The sequence below is a fragment of the Ostrea edulis genome, chromosome 4, assembly GCF_947568905.1.
Source record: "Ostrea edulis chromosome 4, xbOstEdul1.1, whole genome shotgun sequence".
NCBI classification, from domain to species: Eukaryota; Metazoa; Mollusca; class Bivalvia; order Ostreida; family Ostreidae; genus Ostrea; species Ostrea edulis.
Genome location: NC_079167.1, coordinates 21488543 through 21508069, shown reverse-complemented (window position 1 = coordinate 21508069; position 19527 = coordinate 21488543). Strand labels below are relative to the sequence as shown.

Sequence of the window (19527 nt, the reverse complement as noted above, 5' to 3'; positions counted from 1 at the left end):
ATTCGACAATCACTCGGTCATACCGATCATGGACTATTTTTCACAGTCGAGTACTTGTTAGAATAGCTTTTTTAAATAATGTTCATAAATCCTTACAGCTATATCTCCCGAAAAGGGGGAGAATGTTCGCGACTGTGAATTAAAACTTTACCTCTCTGAAAACTCGTACCCTGATGGCATTAATCCAATTATTTGATGGCATTCCTAGCTGGTGAGTTTTTGTTCGTGCCTTCAGAGAGAATTTTTTTCATCGACTGGACAATTGGGAGACAAAACTTAGAAATAGACTCTCGTCCAATATTTGTCGACCAAATTATTTTTGGTTTTGAACAAGAATATATTGTACATGCATTGGAAAAAAACCCTTATACATATGTTTACATGATTCTTTTTATGCCTGAGTACACGTACATTTTAATTGTTGCTTGTACAGCATTTCCGTATCAAATAAAAATTATCGTGGTGGATTAATTACGGTTATCGACAGCCTTTCGTCCCCTGCCGTGTACTTGGCTATCAAGGTGCACCGAGGTATGACTCATGCATGAATTAGGTACACTTGTACCATATCAGTCCGTTTTTTGACTGTGTGATTGACTATCGCTCGACTAAAGCGTCCGAGTAAAATTGACATCCCTAAGTTTTATGTTCTGATGAATGTTTACATGTAACTATACTTGTCCAATTGAAACTTAAACTGGCATGTATATAAACAGTGTGATTCGATAAAATAACAGGTTTGTGATAATATTTTTTTAAAACATGATATTCATTAGTTATCTAATTTTATGTTACTCATATTTTTGTTCTTGAATTGCATTAATTTTTTTTTTCTTAGGAAAGCATTGCCCCCTCCCCCGTAAATCCGCTAATGATTACAACACCCTTGTGGAATCTTTGTGAGAATGTCAACATATCAACTGAATATGAACGATACAACACTGGCATCCTCATTGCATTTCACAAGCTTACATGCAAAACACAATGCTTTTTCCATACAATGTCATATTTATTATCAAAATGAATACTCATTGTATCTGAAAATCCACGAGGAAATTTAATGAAGAACTTAATAATATTAAATGATACAGTTTTTTCTCCTTTACGCCATTCGAGTAAATATTGACTTCGTTAATTAACTACCTTAGCAATATAACGACGTCAAAATGACGTTACAATGTAAATGCATTCATTTCATTGCTATATTTAGAAGCCCGTAGAAAGAAAATGCGTAGAGGAAATCGGATAAAATTAATTGATTTAGAAAGCAAATTTTGTAGCCTTTTAACCCCCAAAAGATTTTAAATTTTGGAAACAGGGCCATTTTTCATGATTTCTGGCTTTAGTCCTTTCTGTTCGAGTAGTTAGAATAATCTACCTGTGTCTTGGGACAGGCCCTCACCTACAGGTACATAGGCCATTGCTTATGATTATCACTTTAACAGGTTGGGAACACTTCCCTTATAGCGAGATCTTCTCGCTAAAACGCAGTTATCCCTCTTTAGTGAGAAAGAGTACATTACCATAAATATGTTTTGATTGAAAAAAAATGGCAAATTCTGTGCAATGCTGAAAAAGTGACTTACACTCAATGACGCAAATTGTCAATAAAATTGACAACACAGTCATGAAGCGATGTACTCCATGGCTGTTTTTCTTGGCTGTACGGGATATATTTACTCTAACTAAGAGGGATAATCGTGTTTTCATGACAATATCTCACTTTAGGGGAAGTGTTCCTAACCTGTTTAATGATAGACCATTCTATTTACTGTTCGGGTTGCTGCAGTTTAAGGATACCAGTGATCACGAAATGTTGAAATGTTTTACAGGACATTCGGTCTCGTAAACACAGGAACATTACCGGACCGAATCACATTTTACCAGACCGAAAAAAAGTAGTATTTTTATATTAAAACATGAAAGACTTTGAGCCTCCTGGTCATTGGATTTCCGTTTTAAAGGTTTACCGTGGACTGCATTACTGTTCCATTTTAATTGGAACATGTTGCCGTTTTTTATAAACAGAACTGGAAGTCGAAACGTAGCAGTGATTTTTTTCTAGCCACTGGTACCGGTACCCATTCAGTACGCAAGTTCCGAGTTACCCAAAAGTTATTTCCCTTTGTCGAACTCTTTCGCATTTTATGACGTAAGGTGGGTACACAATGTATACATTATATCGTAGACTGGCATTGTACATAACGATTACGTACGATTAATGTAATAAAAGCGTAACTTTTGTTTATATCAATCACTGGTATGCATATTCTGGCCATATCAAGCATAATTTGTTTGAATAAGATCATCAAATTGGCTATTGAATCATTATTCGTTTCCTCTTCTACATGAGTGACGGTTTTATCAAAGAAAGATGGCAATTAACAATATTGTTCGAGCCATTCGTTATCCAATACTCATAAACTCACTAAAGTTGCCTTTCCCCTGAGATAGGATGGTCTCAGAAACTCTGGATATCATCTTTTTAAGAAATAATACAACGATAGTAATTAGCAAATGTACCCACTGTCATCATATTTTACATCATAATTTACGGAGAAGTTTGACAAAGGGAAATAACTCTTGGGGAATTTGGAACTTCCGTATTGGGAAAAATAGCGTCCAAATCGAACAAATTGGGAATTTTCTACCAATGCATAGGCAAATGATTTCAACTAAAAGAAAAGAAAACAAAACAAGAAGTATTCATCTCTTTACAAACCTTTTCACGGTAATATTTGTTGTGAGATATTAAGGAATTGTCGTAGCTCTACAAAACACACTGCCATGATCTGTACTTTCGATTTAATACCGGAAGTGAACATTTTAGTTAACTCGTACAACGTTTCAGACTAAGAAAATTACGAATTCAGCGGTCTATTTTTCGGCAAGTGAATAGGGAATTTTTGGGAAAAATCAACGGTTTTTGGCATTGGGAATGGTACCGTTTATCGGTACCAGTTATATAAGGGGGAAAACGCTGCGTAGTTTCCGAAACCATTGCCGGAAAGTCACCGGACATTTGGACCAAAAATATAACGAAGTTTACCGGACCGAGAGTCAAATTACCGGACATGTCCGTCGGTCCGACGACATTTAGCTTTCACTGGGATACATCCGTCCAATGGACAACTATTAATAAAGACTTAACTATGTCATTGCTGTAATTTCATTTCACACTGTGGAGGAAGTACGAATTCAAATAAATTTTATAGATAACACTTCGACAGGTTGAGAGCACTTCCTCTATATAGTATTAAATCTAAAGCAAACTAGCATGGTGCCGCGCCATGCCCTTTTTTCTCTATAAATTTCTTAAAAATATTTGTTAGTATAAACAATTGTTCTTTATTTCACAAGGTTCATTGAAAAGTTTAAAATCAAGGCGCTGACAGCATCCAAAATATGCAATAAGGTACATCAAATATATATTTTTTCCCCACTATAATAATATAGACTATCCGAATCTATCTGTCTATAGCGATGTATTATATAGTCTATAAAGCGTAGTATTCAATAGACTTTGTGATGCATAATTCGCACAAGTCTGTACTAGGGCTGGGACGATTCAGGGTTAGCTCGATTCGGTTCGGTTTCAATTCAGAACAGCACGGTTTGGTTATTTTCGATTCGGTTCATGTTAGGTCCAATTTATCTTATGACACCACAAAAATTAACATTTTTAATGAGTAGCATATTTGATTTCATTTTATTCAAGTTATATAACTATATGTCGTCATTTGTAAACATCATATCTATTCATAATGGCGTATTATAACTGATAGAAAAAAGAAAACACTGACAGTCTATTAAAATTTGTTATATTAATGTGCTGCATAAGTTTCGGATTAACAAATTTATAGTGAATCTAAAATGTATATGATATTGTTTTCATTGATATGCAAAAATTTAACAATTCTATCAATTGAGAGTCATTGAAAATCTCTCCTTTATTGATTTACTTTTCTCATATTAACTGTCAAATCTGTGTCATTACCTACGATGTTGATTTCACTCCACCACTGACAGAAATACTATATGTCATGTAAAGATAAACTGCAATGATCTTACAGACCATATTTTGTTGGTATCTGAGTGGTGAAAATGCTAACTCTCAACACAGTAGTGATTTAAATCTCTGCTGCATAAAAAACCACATGTTCTGCATATCACCAGTGCTCGAGTTGGGCTTCGCCATTTTAGCCAATGGCGATTTTTTTTCAAAAATGGCGAAAAAAAAATTGAAAGTGGCGAAAATCCCTTTTTGCAATAAATTGTATTTTTAATCCTTTGTCAGTGACACATTATCGCCTGTTTGTTTATGCAGTCAAAATCTGTTTATTCAGTCAACGCGTGCGACCGGAAATCTCACATCGCTCCAGTGCACACAGATCTGGTCACAGCCTCAGGTAATTTAAGGCTGCAAAAATGTCGGTGATTATGTAATAAAGTACATCAGACAGCTGTTTATCCTGCTGTGGTCAATTGTTTAACATTTAAAGTCTTATTCATTATCGTGTTATCATCTCCACATTAATGTCAATTCTTAACCAGAGAACCGACCGGTAATTAAATTGGCCGTATTATTGTGTATAATGTATATCTGAATACATCAATTGTTTGTTTTTGCGGCCAAACTCGTTGATTACAAGATTTTGATGTGTTTGATTTTAGTTCGAATATTTCATAAACAATGCGGTCGGTCACCATTTTATGGACATAGCAATTTTAATAAATAATTTTCTTTGAAGTTCGGTGCGCAACAGTATAAAAATGCTAAATCTCATAAGACTATGCACCCCATTATATTTTGACACTAAACTTGTAGCTTCTGACCCTAGTCCAGTCTATGCGAAAGACATCGGACCGTCGGACCTGACCGATGTGCAGTGCCTAAGGTCCGATGCGTCATTTTTTTTACACCGGACCGGTATGTCCGATGTCTCACTGTCCGGTTTTGAGCTTTACTATTTTGACGCGGAGTCATTTAAATGTTTGTTATAAGTAAAAACTATCACACAAATCCAAATACGTAAATGAATATGATTAAAACCGCATGGACCGTCTAAAGTATTATGCGGGAAGGATCCCTAGTATAGTATTACTGGTATAATAAATAAGATTTCCTTGGTTTTGCATTTTCACGTGTTTCACTTTTATACATTAGGTTTTTCGGTCTGACAAAATTTGGTTCGGTCCGGTGTGTTCATTGATTACACAGGACCGAATGTCCTGTGTTGTCAAAAAAACTTTCGCCAGTCTAAAATTAAAAAAATATCTATGTTTGGCTTTACAGTCAACCCCACCTCCTCAAACATCTGATTCTGTCCAAATTGCAAAATCTTCCATACAAAAACGGAAATTTAATAGGGAATGGTTGAGATACGACTCTAAATTGGGCTTGATGTTTTGTGACATCTGCATTTCGGCCAATGTACACAATGTTTTCACTGAGGGGTGTAGCATCATGAAGTTTATATTTATATGATTTATTATCTGAATTTTGATTTCCATAATAGAATTTATCAAACAGATCAACTTCTTATTATTTCAGAAAGAAATGTTTAGGTATGGTAGCTGGATATGATTAAGTAATGCAGAGTTCTTGAAAAGTGTCGGTAATGTCGGATTATCCGATAAAAGTAGTAAATGTCCGACACGAGTTACTTAATTGTCGGTCCTGATGGCCGATATTAGATCGGGATCGAAGTCCATTTTTTACCGGGAAAAATGGCTGCCATGTGGCCCATAAATTTTCAAACCGATGCTAAATCCGGCAACACATTGAAACGTAAACGTGAGGAATCAGTTGTGAGGAACTACGAGGAGAAGAGAAAGCGATTGTGTCTCCGCCTGGCAATCTGGGAGACAATGGCTTTTGTTTGCAGCGTTTTTACCTACTGCTTGATGACACAATCTGCTCAAAGTCGAAACTGAAGACCAACTACACTCGGGCTTAAGTGAGAGAAAAAGTAGTTACAACGATTGCAGAGGAAGATGAGAAAGAAGTTGAAAGGAATATACAGGATAGAGAGAAAAATGGAGGATGAGAGAAATAGAGCAAGAAAGTCACTCGGATAGTGAAAGTGAGGAAGATCCATTCAGAGTGTAAGGAAGATGAGAAAGGGTATGAAAAGATAATTTATAAACTTATAGCTGAGATGGAGATTGAATACAATTACACATGTAGTTGATTTTAAATAAAATATCAGAAAACCTCAAAAGCGATGCATTTTTATCTGGACTGACAAAATTTTGTTTGGGCTGACACTATTTCTAACAGTGTCAGACCAAATGTCTGACACTTCAAAAGAAATTTCAAGAACTCTGGTAATGTAACTGATTCAAAATGCTAAAATAAGTGTAATGAATAAATAATATATAATATGATGGAAATAATTGTAATGCATGTGATTATTTGTGCCGCGTCACTCCCCGAAAAAGTGGTGAAAGGGAATTCTGGTCCAGTGGCACTGCATATCACTCGGACGCCATATTTGTTGTTTTGGTGTACGTAAAATCTAAACCGAACCGAAATCCGGAATTTGTAATTGGTGCATCAAATCGAATGGTATGAATCGCGGTGCACTGAAATTTTCGGTGCACCGCACAGCCCTAGTCTGTACTGAATTTTATATTAGCAAGTAGCCTTAATTTACAGGTAAAAACGTATATTTTGATGTGGTTTTTTCCCCCTGGTAATTATTTCAGATGTCGTAGGTGCAAAGGTTTTGTTCGCAAACTTCATAGCAGGGCAGATCACTCCTTTTCTGGTTGCAATGCAGATTGTTCCAACAGACTCTGCAAGCCCATGTTTACATACAAGCAAGATCGCCTTTGTAGTCATACCTAAATGCACATGCTTTAATTTAAATTTTGATATATAGACCAGCCAATGTTTATATGGTGTAAAAGGATGCAACTTTTAAGTATTATTTGAAAATATGTATGTGACTTGTTGGAGAGGATTTTTTGCTGAATAGATGATTTTAATAAAATATTTATGAATATCTTTCAAAGTTTTTTGTTTGTTTGTTTGTTATAGTTTTGTTAAAGTTAATGGTCAAACACACTTGATGTTGTGTTAATATGTGATACATGTACAATGAGTAGATTGATATTTTATCTGAAAAGACAAAAATTTATTTTCATGGTAAAATGTCGTGAATTTTGAGCTTTGAAAAAAGGTTGTCGCACGCAAAATCCCCTATGGGGATTTTTAAAAGTTGGCATGTATGATGAAAGTGCCCCGAAATTGTCTTGCCACGACGAAAAGTGCCCTTTTGAACATATGATATGCAAGAAATTCTCACTAAAACGTGATTATCCCTCTTTAGCGAGAAAGTAAACATGACCATTAACAGGCGTTTTGGCATCTTTATAGAGAATATTGTCAAATGCCATGCAACGCTGAATAAGTGCGACACACTCAACATGACACAATTTGCTTCTATAAAATTGACAACACAGTCAATTGCATATCAAAGTTGCTGCATAAGAGAGAAGCAGTCTGAAATCCAATGCACATCTTGAGTGTTTTTGTTTTGATTAATATATTTGAAGAAGACTGAGAAGTATCAGACATTTTAGCACTTTTTCTTCTTTTCACGTGAAACACGAAGAGATGTACTCCACAGGTGTTTTTCTCGGTTGTAAGTAATATATTTACTCTCGCTAGAGAGGGATAATCGCATTTTCGCGAGAATATCTCGCTGTAGGGGAAGTTTTCCCAATCTGTTTGATGTATAAACAAACATTCATGATTCAACATCGAATTGATATAAATGTATATAAAACAAGAACTTAAAACAGCGTAGTGTCTTAACAAATTCGGTCTTCCTGTCAAAATAAGCTACAAATTATAATACACTCACGTAATAGATTTCTGCATTTTTCTTGTTGCTGTTTCCCGCCAATAGCTTATGTACCTTTTGAACGTTGAAGAGTTCTTTTGACAATTCAACCTCCATATTTCCGACTTAGTGATTCGGTAAACTAAGATTATTTTATCATATCTGGCTAAAAATCAATATAGAGAATGATTTGCTAAGTTCCTAACAGAACGAGAAAAACAAGGAGATAAAAAAAACAAAAACAGGTTCAGTAAATTCCAAACTTTTCAATAAAAAAAAGAGGGGGGGGGGGGCTAAAATTCTTGATTAACAAGCATAAAACCTAACTCTCTGTTCAACATGCACTGTAATTGCCTTTGTTGTTTTTTGTTTGTTTGTTTGTTTGTTTTTCTCTATGTTTCTGTAATTTTGGACTTTGTGCATCCTGATGCTCCCAGTCTGTTCTATCATAAAAGAAAAAGAAAAAAGAAGGAAAGCAGAAATCAATTTTGAACAAGCTATAAAATTCTAGGGGGTTGAAGCTGAAAGTAAATTTCCAGACATGAATTATGAAGGACTGCTCCGAGATTCGGTGAAGGCGTCAGTCCAATTATTCAGCCAATCCGAATCTCTGCCGAGATTACATGAGTAGCTACAGAAGAGAGAGCAGTGTCACTAGAATGATGGAACACACACCCGTAGCCGGGGGGGGGGGGGGGGGGGGGGGGGGGGGGGGGGGGGGGAGAGGAGGGGGGAGGTCGTGGGGTTCGTACGAACCCCCTCTTGAAAACTACTAAGCACTATTAAAGTCGGCATTTTGTTTGAATTGTGACTATTAAAGTCGGGATTTTTTATGAAAATCATGAAAATTCATAGTAAAAAAGGCATGATTCCAAAATTCAAATTAAGTGCCAGGAAATTACTAGATTGCAGGATTTTGCACCAAATACCCCAGAGCTTCTTGACCCCCTGCCGTAGTGGCACCTCGCGGTGCGAGGTGATAGACTCGCGTTGCGAGTCTATGTACCCCCCCCCCCCTTGAAAAATCCTGCCTACGGGCCTGGAACAACTGCACCTAGAGGGCCTCTAATCCAGACGACATGTGGCTCGTGATACCATGGTGTACCGCGTTGTCAATAACATCATAGACATACCACCCATAGATATAGTAGTTAGAGCTATGTACGGACCGTGGATATCGGCTTAGGTAGCTCAGTGGTTAGAGCACACGACTAGTAATGCAGGGGTTCCGTGTTCAATTCCTGGTCCAGTCACAAATTTTCTCCTCTCCCCTAAATACTACATTTGGTGCCGTGACCAAAAGTAACAAGAAGGGAGAAAATGCAACGCACCAGACCGGGATTCGAACCCGGGCCCCCTGAATCACTTTTCAGGTGCTCTACCATCTGAGCTAACTACCCACCAGCAATCGCATCCGGATGACCGCTACATTCCTCCCTCCTTAAATGTCTTCACACTTGCATGAAGACATCAACCCAGGACCTTTATCCCCTGGCAGACATTTCACCTGTCAGTTCCAGTGATCGAGCCCGTCTGACCGCTACATGGACATACCATCCACCCGTCTGTGCTGCACAACCTACAGGAAAACCAACAAGAGACCATGCCAAACGGTTACTTGAACAGCCTTTCTGCCACATTAAAAGCTATCAGGATTCATGTTCCTCAGACACTATATCTCCCTTTGAAACACCTTGCCACAGTACATCATGGATGGAGATTCACCCGAGACCTTCAAAGTCCGAATCGGCGAATAATGACACCATAGATGGAAAAATAGTTTTTATCCAGGTTTAATCACAAGAGCCCCTGACTGCAAGATTTTAACCTTTCATCCATGTACGACTATGCTCCGGGTGGAGTCATGTACATTATGGAAGAAAAAGAAAAAGAAGAACAAGACGTATTTATTTTTTTCCCATGCAGAGATACGCGGGTCTGCAGCTAGTTCGAATCCTAATGGAGACCTTGCACTTATCCTTTAATGTGCATAATCTGAATTAATTTTCAAAGGTGTTTTTTTTCTCCAAGCCCAGCATGGGTATTTTATCTTTGTCTTAGTTGTACTTTACTGATTTGAGTGGGGCTTCAGGCATTGATTTATCATTTAATTATATCGGGTCTGATCATATATACGAGGGCTGTTCGATATGTACCACAACGCGATAACGCTTTGCACGATTTCGTGGATGATGATGCCCTTGAATAGCTCTATTCAATACCTTTCCAACGGTATAAACACGAGTCGTTTTAAACTTATAGTCATTTCAATAGAACCAGTCGTTGATCACTGTTGTAAAAATGGTTGGGAAACTGGAAAACAGGTTGAGAATATTGAAGAAATTAGAGCTTATATAAAAGTTCGCACAAAACTCGGTCATTCGGTAATGCAGATTTTTACTGAATTGGGGGGAGTTTATGGGTCTGATAAGGTATCTTAAGAGACAGTTCGTAGGTGGAGAAAGAAATTTCTGACTGGCACAGAGTCTGTCAAAGATGCAGCAAAATCTGCCGAACTGTGACTGTAACAGGCAAGGCAAATGTCTCAAAAGTATGGGAAATAATTGAAAGTGATGGCAGATACACGATTCGTGATACTGCCAAAGTTGTTGGCATATCGCTATCGCGGATGCATTTCATTTTGAAAGTACGAAAGATTTCTGCCAGATGGACACCGCATATGACAGATGATCAAAAAACGGGTACGAGTACAAACCGCTAAGCAATTGCTCAAAATGTTTCCCAAATTCAATCAAAGACAATTTGCAAACATTGTTACTGGTGACGAAACATGGGTTCACAATTTCGAACCAGTAAGAAAAATTGGAAACAAAATATGGCTAACTAAACACGGTAGAAGCAAGGTCTGTAGTTGCCAAAAGAACCATAAGCACAAAGAAGGTTCTTTAATGCATATTCTTCTAATGTGATGGTATAGCCGTACAAATTCTGGTGCCGAAGGGCAAAAGCGTTTCAGGTCGGTATTACCGAGATGTTATACTAAAAAAGCTCAAGAAATATTATCATAAACGACGCCCTGTGTCAGGATTTAGGCATGTTCGTCTACTTCGTGATAATGCTCCATCACATACAGTTGAGCTTGTGAAGCAATTTTTGAAGTCGGAGAAGGTTACCGTCTTGCCACACCCACCATACTCTCCAGATCTAGTCCCATGCGACCTTTTCCTTTTCCAAACTTAAAAAGTTCTTATCTGGTCGTCGTTACAAGTCCCGACAAGCCGTTAGTCAGTGCCTCAGATGTCTTCCTATATCAGCGTACCGTAACGCATTTCAGAAATGGATTCAGAGATTGAAATTATGTATTTCAAACCTCGGAGAATACTTTGAAGGGATGTAATGTTCATTTCACTATTTGAGTCGAATGCTTTTGAGATACCGTACAATACACATTACATATCGAACATCCCTCGTAAATATGTGTACGAATACAAGTATCTTGGTATCAGGCGGAAAAAAAATCTAATTTATGTATTCTGATTATTCTTACAATCATCTTGAATATACATTACATCATATTCTTTCCCCTTTATTAATTACTATATGCATTTTTTCGTTGATTTTTGTTGGTTTTTTTTTCAATAATCTCATTATGTGATTATTAAAAAGTTTCTGCATTAATTGTACACATGTTTGCATTATTGAAAAAAAGGAATATGATATTAAGGAGGTACTCTACATCGTCATGATGACTGACTTCCTTTTAGAACATGGATGAAAATATGAATATCAGCAATATTTGTTTATTCATTAAAACTACCATTGCCTAGCTGAGTAGCTCAGTAGGTTAGCACGTCTACTGCTGAAATGTAGATCGCGGGTTCGAGTCCAGCATGGGGTTTTAATTATTTTTTTTTCCAGATAGCTTCTGCTAAATCTGCATTTTTTTTTTTACTAAATTATGTAAATTTGAAAGTTTTCATTTTCAAAATATTGTTGTATATATCCTCCACTTTTCATCCATACCAAATTTCTCTGGTGTAGCATACTTCCTTAAATAAATGATGGCTTTGGATCAATGAAACGATAAAAATTATACGAACGACTTAACAGGTTCCTGCGTCATTTGTCATAATTTGGAAACGTCACATCCGTAAAATTAGAAATATTGGTCAATCGGCAGCCCAGTGACAGATTGTTGTGATTCTAAATATGGTTTTGCAATGAACCCTTAAAAGGTTAGCTTCCCCTTGAGAGGTCTGTATTATGTTTTGTTTTGTTTGTTTGCTTTAGCAAAACGTATGGCAGCCGTGTTAGATGTGCATGCTGACAAGTTTTAATTAGCAAGTCTAAATCGTGATGAGTTGTCATGAACATTTCTGTGATGCATTTAGTTTTATTATGTTTACGGAGCTACCGTCAAAGCAAACTTAGCGACATGTATATGTACGAACCCAGAAATTTCCCAGGATTCCACTCCCTGCATATGGGGGTGGGGGTCCAATATTGAAAATAGTCTAACATGTAGTATATTTTACAACTGAAAGTACATACAAATAGACAAATATATTTATTTTCTGCTTAGCCCATGGTGGTGAGTTTAGACCCTTTATCCTCCATATATTTGTATGCCTGACAAGACTTAATTCATCAGGTCCAGTCCAAAGACTATTTCTACCTACGTAGCTATTAATAGCCACGTAGGTATTTAAACCTACTTAAAGTAGCTACTTCTACCTACTTTTACCTATTTTTGAAAATATAAATAAATAATTATTATGGCGCATCTTTTAAACAGGTCAGTCCTTTTATGTATCATGTTGTGCATGTGCACGACAAAATTCGGAGTGTAAATTTGAATACTTTACGGGGGTAGAGAATGCAGAGGAAAATGAAATGCATGAAAATTCGCCCCAAAATCCTTTAATGTAAAAATGCATGAAGGTAAACTTTAAAATTAATACAGATTTGTAAGACACTCTAGCCTTTTTATCACATAGCTATGATCTTAAGCTCCTAGAAAATAGAACTGGGTGCTGTTATTGATGCAAATTTGAAAGGTTAGAAAGTAATCATTTTTTGTCCAATATTTTTGTGGTATTCATCGTCAGTGTAAGTGAATCAAGAAATTTAGTACACACCATATTGCACCGTTCCTGCGTTTGGCCACAAAATGCAAGTAAAGGAAAAAGTAGGTAAAAATAGCTACCTGGAGTAGGTTTAAATACCTATGTAGCAAAAAGTAACTACGTAGGTAGAAATAGTCTTTGGACTGGACCTGTTCATAATTCGCTATTATTATTAAAACTGAATATTTAAGCGATACAGAACTATAGGCATTTTGTCATGGGCCCAGAAGGGGCTGTGAATATTGAACATTATTACACACTAGACAAAAATGTAAACTCAAATGAACATGCCAAAATGATACTGACATTATTACAGGTTTGTGGAGAAGTTTTATAAACAGGTCCAACACAATCTCTTTGATTAGCTATTTATAGTTTTATTAAGATATATAGCATTAGAAAGCTATTTGAAATACATAATTATAGCTTGATAAAACTATATATAGGCAAATACAGAAATTGTGCTAGACCTGATTAATTAATGATATGAATAGGAACATGGGTTATTATATGTAATGATGAATAAAATTAATAACACTGTGGCAATTTTCACAAACAATGTTACGTTTAAAGGTACATATGCTCCAATTTTCATGTGAGATTTTAATAAAGATATCAAACCATGGTATTCTATGAATAAAATGAAACAAAAAACTATCAAATATGTATACAAAAATTTACAGTTGTAGAGATATCAATGAAAATAGTTTTAAATGACAGTCAGTCTTTTTCAACTCTTTCTTTCTGAAAGGAACCAAATGCTGTCCACGTGATTGTCTTACTAGCATACCACGTGCTATTTTGCCAGCAATTCATGAGTCTGTGCATATCGTACTACCCTTTAGTGTTTTACACATGATGAAGCATAATGAATTTAGTCTGATATGTCCATATTTCTTCACCCATAGTCGATGAACTTCATGTTAAAACTTACCAGCGCCATTGTTTTCTTTTCGATCAGGGTAAAGAAATCCTGAGCAATGCATACATTATACAAAGATTAGATATTAAACCGAAGATGTCTGAGAGTTAAATTAGTCAAGAATGAACTAATACTTTCGATCTACCGGGTATTCCTTTCATTTGGGATGATATCAAATAGTTTACGTTGCACAAGGTATTATAGTTTGCCATTATAGATACATTAACAATGTTATTTTGGAAACAATTTTTTTTAATCATTAGTACGTATGTACCTTTAAGATACATATTTTAGAACACTGTAATTTTTTAATAATTTTTCTCATATATTTTTGAATTAGCAAAACTAAGTATAAATATGGGTGATAAAACTAGCATTCTTACTAAGGACATACTTATACTCAGTTAAGTATAAGCGGGTATGAAAATTTTTTCCTAGTCTTAAGATTTTTTAAAACAAAATTTTCTTCTGGGCAGTGGCTAGGTCCAGGACATCGTATCTTAGGAATTACCTTCACCGAATTTCTTCAGATTATCATACAGGGTAGATCTTAATATGTTTCTCATTTCACACAATTTCTGTACTGATGTGATGCCACTTTCATGTGAATTTAGAATACAATTTAGTTGTTGATTTTTGGCATCTTTCTTATCCAGAAATATGTTGTCTGTTGAATGCGTCATCATGTGACATCACAGTGACAAAGGGAATCACTCTGAAATCTATCCAAGTATTTGTAGTGTTTATAGATTAATTAGATTGATTGTATCTTGCTTGACGTCTTGCTCTGGAATTTTCACTCATATGGAGACGTCACCAAGACCGGTGAAGGGCTTCAAATTTAGGCCTATGCTCAGCGGTTACGGCCATTGAGCATTGAGGGTTCTTTTGTGTACCACACCTACTGTGACACGGGTCATCTGTTTTTAAGGTCATCTCCAAGGACCCGTGACATTCACACCTGGTACCGAGCGTTTGGCGATGGAACTGTCACTACCTGTTTTTTTAATGACTTAGGTGTGTCGTGGCCGGGATTTGAACCCTGGCCTTCCGCATGCAGGGCGAACGTTCTAACCTCTCGGCCACCACAGCGGTTAGATTAATTAGAAAGATACTTTTAAATCAATCAAATTTGAAATACCTATGTTTTGTTTAGTGGAACAACATTGGGTAAATTGCTACATGCACATGTTCTCGTTGGGAATGGGCATGTCTAATTTTCTCCAAATTTAGAGAATTGAGATCTCTAATGGCGAAGTATTTTAATTATGAATGAAAGTACATATTGTCAAAATATAAGTGGAAATAAGAATTTTAAAGATAATGACAATTTTTTTTTTACTTTCCTCCCATTGTATGTAAATGATCAATGAATTGTTCAGTATAACAAGTGTTGGATAGTGAAATTCCACTGACAATAGAATTGTTCATTATAGCGAGTGTTGGATAGTGAAATTCCACTGACAATAGAATTGTTCATTATAGCGAGTGTTGGATAGTGAAATTCCACTGACAATAGAATTGTTCATTATAGCGAGTGTTGGATAGTGAAATTCCACTGACAATAGAATTGTTCATTATAGCTAGTGGTGGATAGTGAAATTCCACTGACAATAGAATTGTTCATTATAACAAGTGTTGGATAGTGAAATTCCACTGACAATAGAATTGTTCATTATGACTAGTGTTGGATAGTGAAATTCCACTGACAATAGAATTGTTCATTATAGCGAGTGTTGGATAGTGAAATTCCACTGACAATAGAATTGTTCATTATACCAAGTGTTGGATAGTGAAATTCCACTGAAAATAGAATTGCTCATTATAGTGAGTGAGGATAGTGAAATTCCACTAAGGGGACAGGATTTACAAGGCTTTGCTAAGACTTAGTAATAATCCCAAGGTGGAATATCCATTCCAACACTCGTTTCAGAGCTCCAGATAATTTTTTACCACAAAGAGTATTTACCCCCAGATTTTCAAATCAATTAGTATTTTGCTTTTCAGAAAAAGTCAAAAGAGTATTTTGTTAATTTACTGATTATCTTTGCTGTTTTGCCACTAATACAGAATTAGATCGTAATCATGTGATGGAGTGTGTGACATATTAAATTTCAATATCTCAATGACAATGAAGAGTTTTGATAAAAAGAACTACAAAGGATTTTCCCCCGTAAATATACAAGTATCAATGCATGACTCCCATTCTCGCAAATGCTTTTAAATACTTATTGAGACAATGCTGCTGGAGCGGCCTTTCAGTATAAACTTTAAGTTAAAGTGTAACGGAAGAAGTAACATTTATCGGGTGACTTTTTCTGTGCCATGTTTTTAGCAGCAGTCATATCATTCGTCCACGATTGATAATAGTGACTAGCTTTCGACCACACACTACCTCTTTAAGAAAAAAGTATAACAAGTAGGCCTATATAATTGTTTTGAGTTAACTCTTCCAAACTTTCAAAATTGTGATTGTCATCGAAACATATTTCATAGCGCTATTTCATGTATGATCAAGCCCTGGGCTAACCTCAATTCATATGAATAGATAATTTGTATTTAAATTGTACTACCTGTATCACAGGTACGCATTACTTTGGGAGTGTAAAGTGTATTTAGTATTTACATTCGCTAATGCGTAATTGTATGCATGATTTTCAAGTTAAATGCGTATTTGGTAAAATTTAAGGAGTATTTATGCTGATACGCACCTTATCTGGAGCTCTGTAGTTTATATAGCTGCAGAACTGTAGTTCTTTGAAAAAATATTTTTTCAGAGAGCTACAGTTCTACAGCTATAGTTTATAAAGATTATTTTTCTCATAATGATTTCCACTGTTTAGTGCATTAATTCAGGAGAAAATTCAAATCCTCATTCAAACTTCAAACTAATTTGACATCCATACTTGAAAATATTTTATACTTGATGTGTATAAACCGTAAAGCTGACCCCAGAAAGCTATATCAAGTCAAAGTTTAAAGAAAATGATGTAGTTTTCCCCCTCCATATAATGTAAATCAACAAAAATATATGATGTCATAATCAATGATGTTGTAGCAGTGTAAAAGAGAAAAATCTCGCACAGCTGTCTCACATGGATAATGTTGATCATTTATCATGGCCACTCATATAGGTGTTAGCATATATAGATAAGCAAAAAAGGCCAATTAAAATTAATTGGTAGATTATCATCCCCACCCGCCTTCAAAAAAGGGTCTGCCCCGATTTTTTTTATTTTCTCAAAAATTGCGATTTCAAACAAACTTGCTTCCCAGTGACATGAGTGAACGATTAAAGTCACAGAATGTTGGTTTTATATTCTTTGAATGTTAACTTGATTAAAACTTTGTGTGATGCCTTTTGTCTGACATTAATTTTTTTTTCTCAGGAAATAAAAATTAAACAATAAAAATCCTCCCACCTGCCCCATATTTTTTTGTGACCGGATGATAATCTACTAATATTAAGTTGAATTGGCCTAAACGTACAATTTGTACTTGATTTACTAATAATTTGAACAACTGAAATAAAGAATAGGGAATAAATGTGTTGAAGATGAGTGATTAAATGTATTGTAGATGAATGGTATGAATACCTCCGCCCCATCAACCACCACAACACTGAGTAGCACCACCACTAATCAATCCGTTCTCAGCAGCACCACTCCATTTCTGCCTGCCACCACCAACAGCTCCGGCAGTGCACACAATGGAAGCCTGGTTCATCAGCCTCTCATATTTCTACAGACTGCTGCAGCCCAGGGCATTGGTGGTGCCTTCGCTTTCCTGGCCCTCATCATAACAGTTCATCAGGTAAAAGACTATACAGTGGAACCTCAGTTATCCGGATGTTAAATCGTCCAGATAAGTGAAGAATCCGGATGTCTGGGTGGCCTTAATTTCTGTTGTATACATATATATGACTGTTCATATCAATGGGATCAATGAAGAATGCTGCATTGATGTTTTATTTTATTGAATTGTTTGATATACATATAGCACTTGTTTAAATAAGATAAGAATTACTAGAATTTAAAAACTGAAGAAGTACAAAAGTATTACATAACACAGTTGCACAACACAATTGACATTGGTAAAATTAAAACTTATATAAGTGTACGCTGTATGTATGCATTATCAATTTTTGATGTGTTATGTAAAGTACTTAATGTTTCTAAAATTTAGGAAACAGCAATGTGTATTAAAATGATGCCTGTATGCGCTCTCTTAATTGGTTAGTGGTGTAGACATGGTAACTGGTGAAAAACATATAACGGCTGATATTGGATGGAACACCATTTGTATGGCCACAATAGTAATTGTTCAAGATAATTTGTAATGACTTCACTTTCCCAAGCCAATGATAAGCAATCATATCTGTACTGCTTTGAATTTACCCAAGCAAGCTGTCATATGAGTTCCTTCTTAAAACTGACTTGAATACACTTACATTGATCATTCCAAGCAAAATCACATTACTAATTATTATAAGTATAAATTTGATTCAAGTTTTGACTGAATGTAATATTATAATGTCTTAAAATTACAGTCTGGTGGAAATACGAGTTAGAATATGTCTTCAGAGAATCTTGCTTTGTTGTAAAGGCCGCAAAAACTAAGGACTCAGGTCCTATGTTGCAACAGGTGTGGCGCGATAAAGATCCCTCCCAGCTCAAAGGCCATAAGCGCCAAGCATAGGCCTAGTTTTTGCAGCCCTTGGCCAGCAATGGTGATGTCTCCATATGAGTAAAATATTCTTGAGAGGAACGTTAAACAGTATTCAATCAATCAATCAATCTTAAGATTACAAATTTAAGGTAATTGACTTGTAGTTAAACACTGTGCATAGAGAAGGATCGTTATGAAATTTTGGAGTCAGGTCTATTAATAGTAATATGTAAACCAATATTATTGATGTCACTACTATATAAATAATTTGTCAATGATATATAATATTCAGTACTGATATTGACAATTTACAGACATGCAGGAGAAGTGAGTCTCCCACACATTGACCATACCCTATAATTAACTTCCACATCTGTCATTGATAATAGTTGATTGGTTTTTTAGAAACAGACAGTCAGACTAGTGTTTTTACAACAATTAACACAATGGGAAAGATGACAAAAGTTGAAAGACTGATAAGATATTACAGTCCATATTAATTAGATATTACAGTCCAGACTGATTAAATACTACAGCCCAGACTGTTAGGTATTACAGCCCAGACTGATTAGATATTACAGTCCAGACTTATTAGATATTACAGTCCAGACTGATTAAATATAACAGCCCAGACTGATTAGATATTACAGTCCAGACTGATTAAATACTACAGCTCAGACTGATTAGATATTACAGTCCAGACTTATTAGGTATTACAGTCCAGCTGATTAGATATTACAGTCCAGACTGATTAGGTATTACAGTCCAGACTGATTAGATATTACAGTCCAGACTTATTAGATATTACAGTCCAGACTTATTAGATATTACAGTCCAGACTGATTAGGTATTACAGTCCAGCTGATTAAATATTACAACCCAGACTGATTAAATACTACAGCTCAGACTGATTAAATACTACAGCCCAGACTGATTAAATACTACAGCTCAGACTGATTAGATATTACAGTCCAGACTGATTAGATATTACAGTCCA

General features: G+C 35.8%; 2 protein-coding genes across 3 annotated transcripts in view; one reads left to right on the top strand and one right to left on the bottom strand.

The window, feature by feature from the left end:
* Positions 1-8108, bottom strand: part of LOC125669971 (DNA ligase 1-like) — a 45612-nt gene extending 37504 nt beyond the window's left edge. The window contains exon 1 of the mRNA XM_056161319.1: positions 7875-8108. Within this exon, the coding sequence (XP_056017294.1) occupies positions 7875-7891 (17 nt within the window). The 5' untranslated portion in view covers positions 7892-8108. The remainder of the gene's footprint in view (positions 1-7874) is intronic.
* Positions 8109-11462: 3354 nt separating this feature from the next.
* LOC125669973 (transmembrane protein 184B-like) overlaps positions 11463-19527 on the top strand; it is a 31141-nt gene continuing 23076 nt past the window's right edge. Inside the window, exons 1-2 of one of the 2 annotated variants that reach the window (XM_048904857.2) lie at positions 11463-12049; positions 17442-17675. In XM_048904857.2, coding sequence (XP_048760814.2) covers positions 17442-17675 — 234 coding nt within the window. In that variant the 5' untranslated portion in view covers positions 11463-12049. Of the gene's footprint in view, positions 12069-17441; positions 17676-19527 lie in introns of both variants that reach the window. The other variant, XM_048904858.2, reaches the window with a different exon arrangement.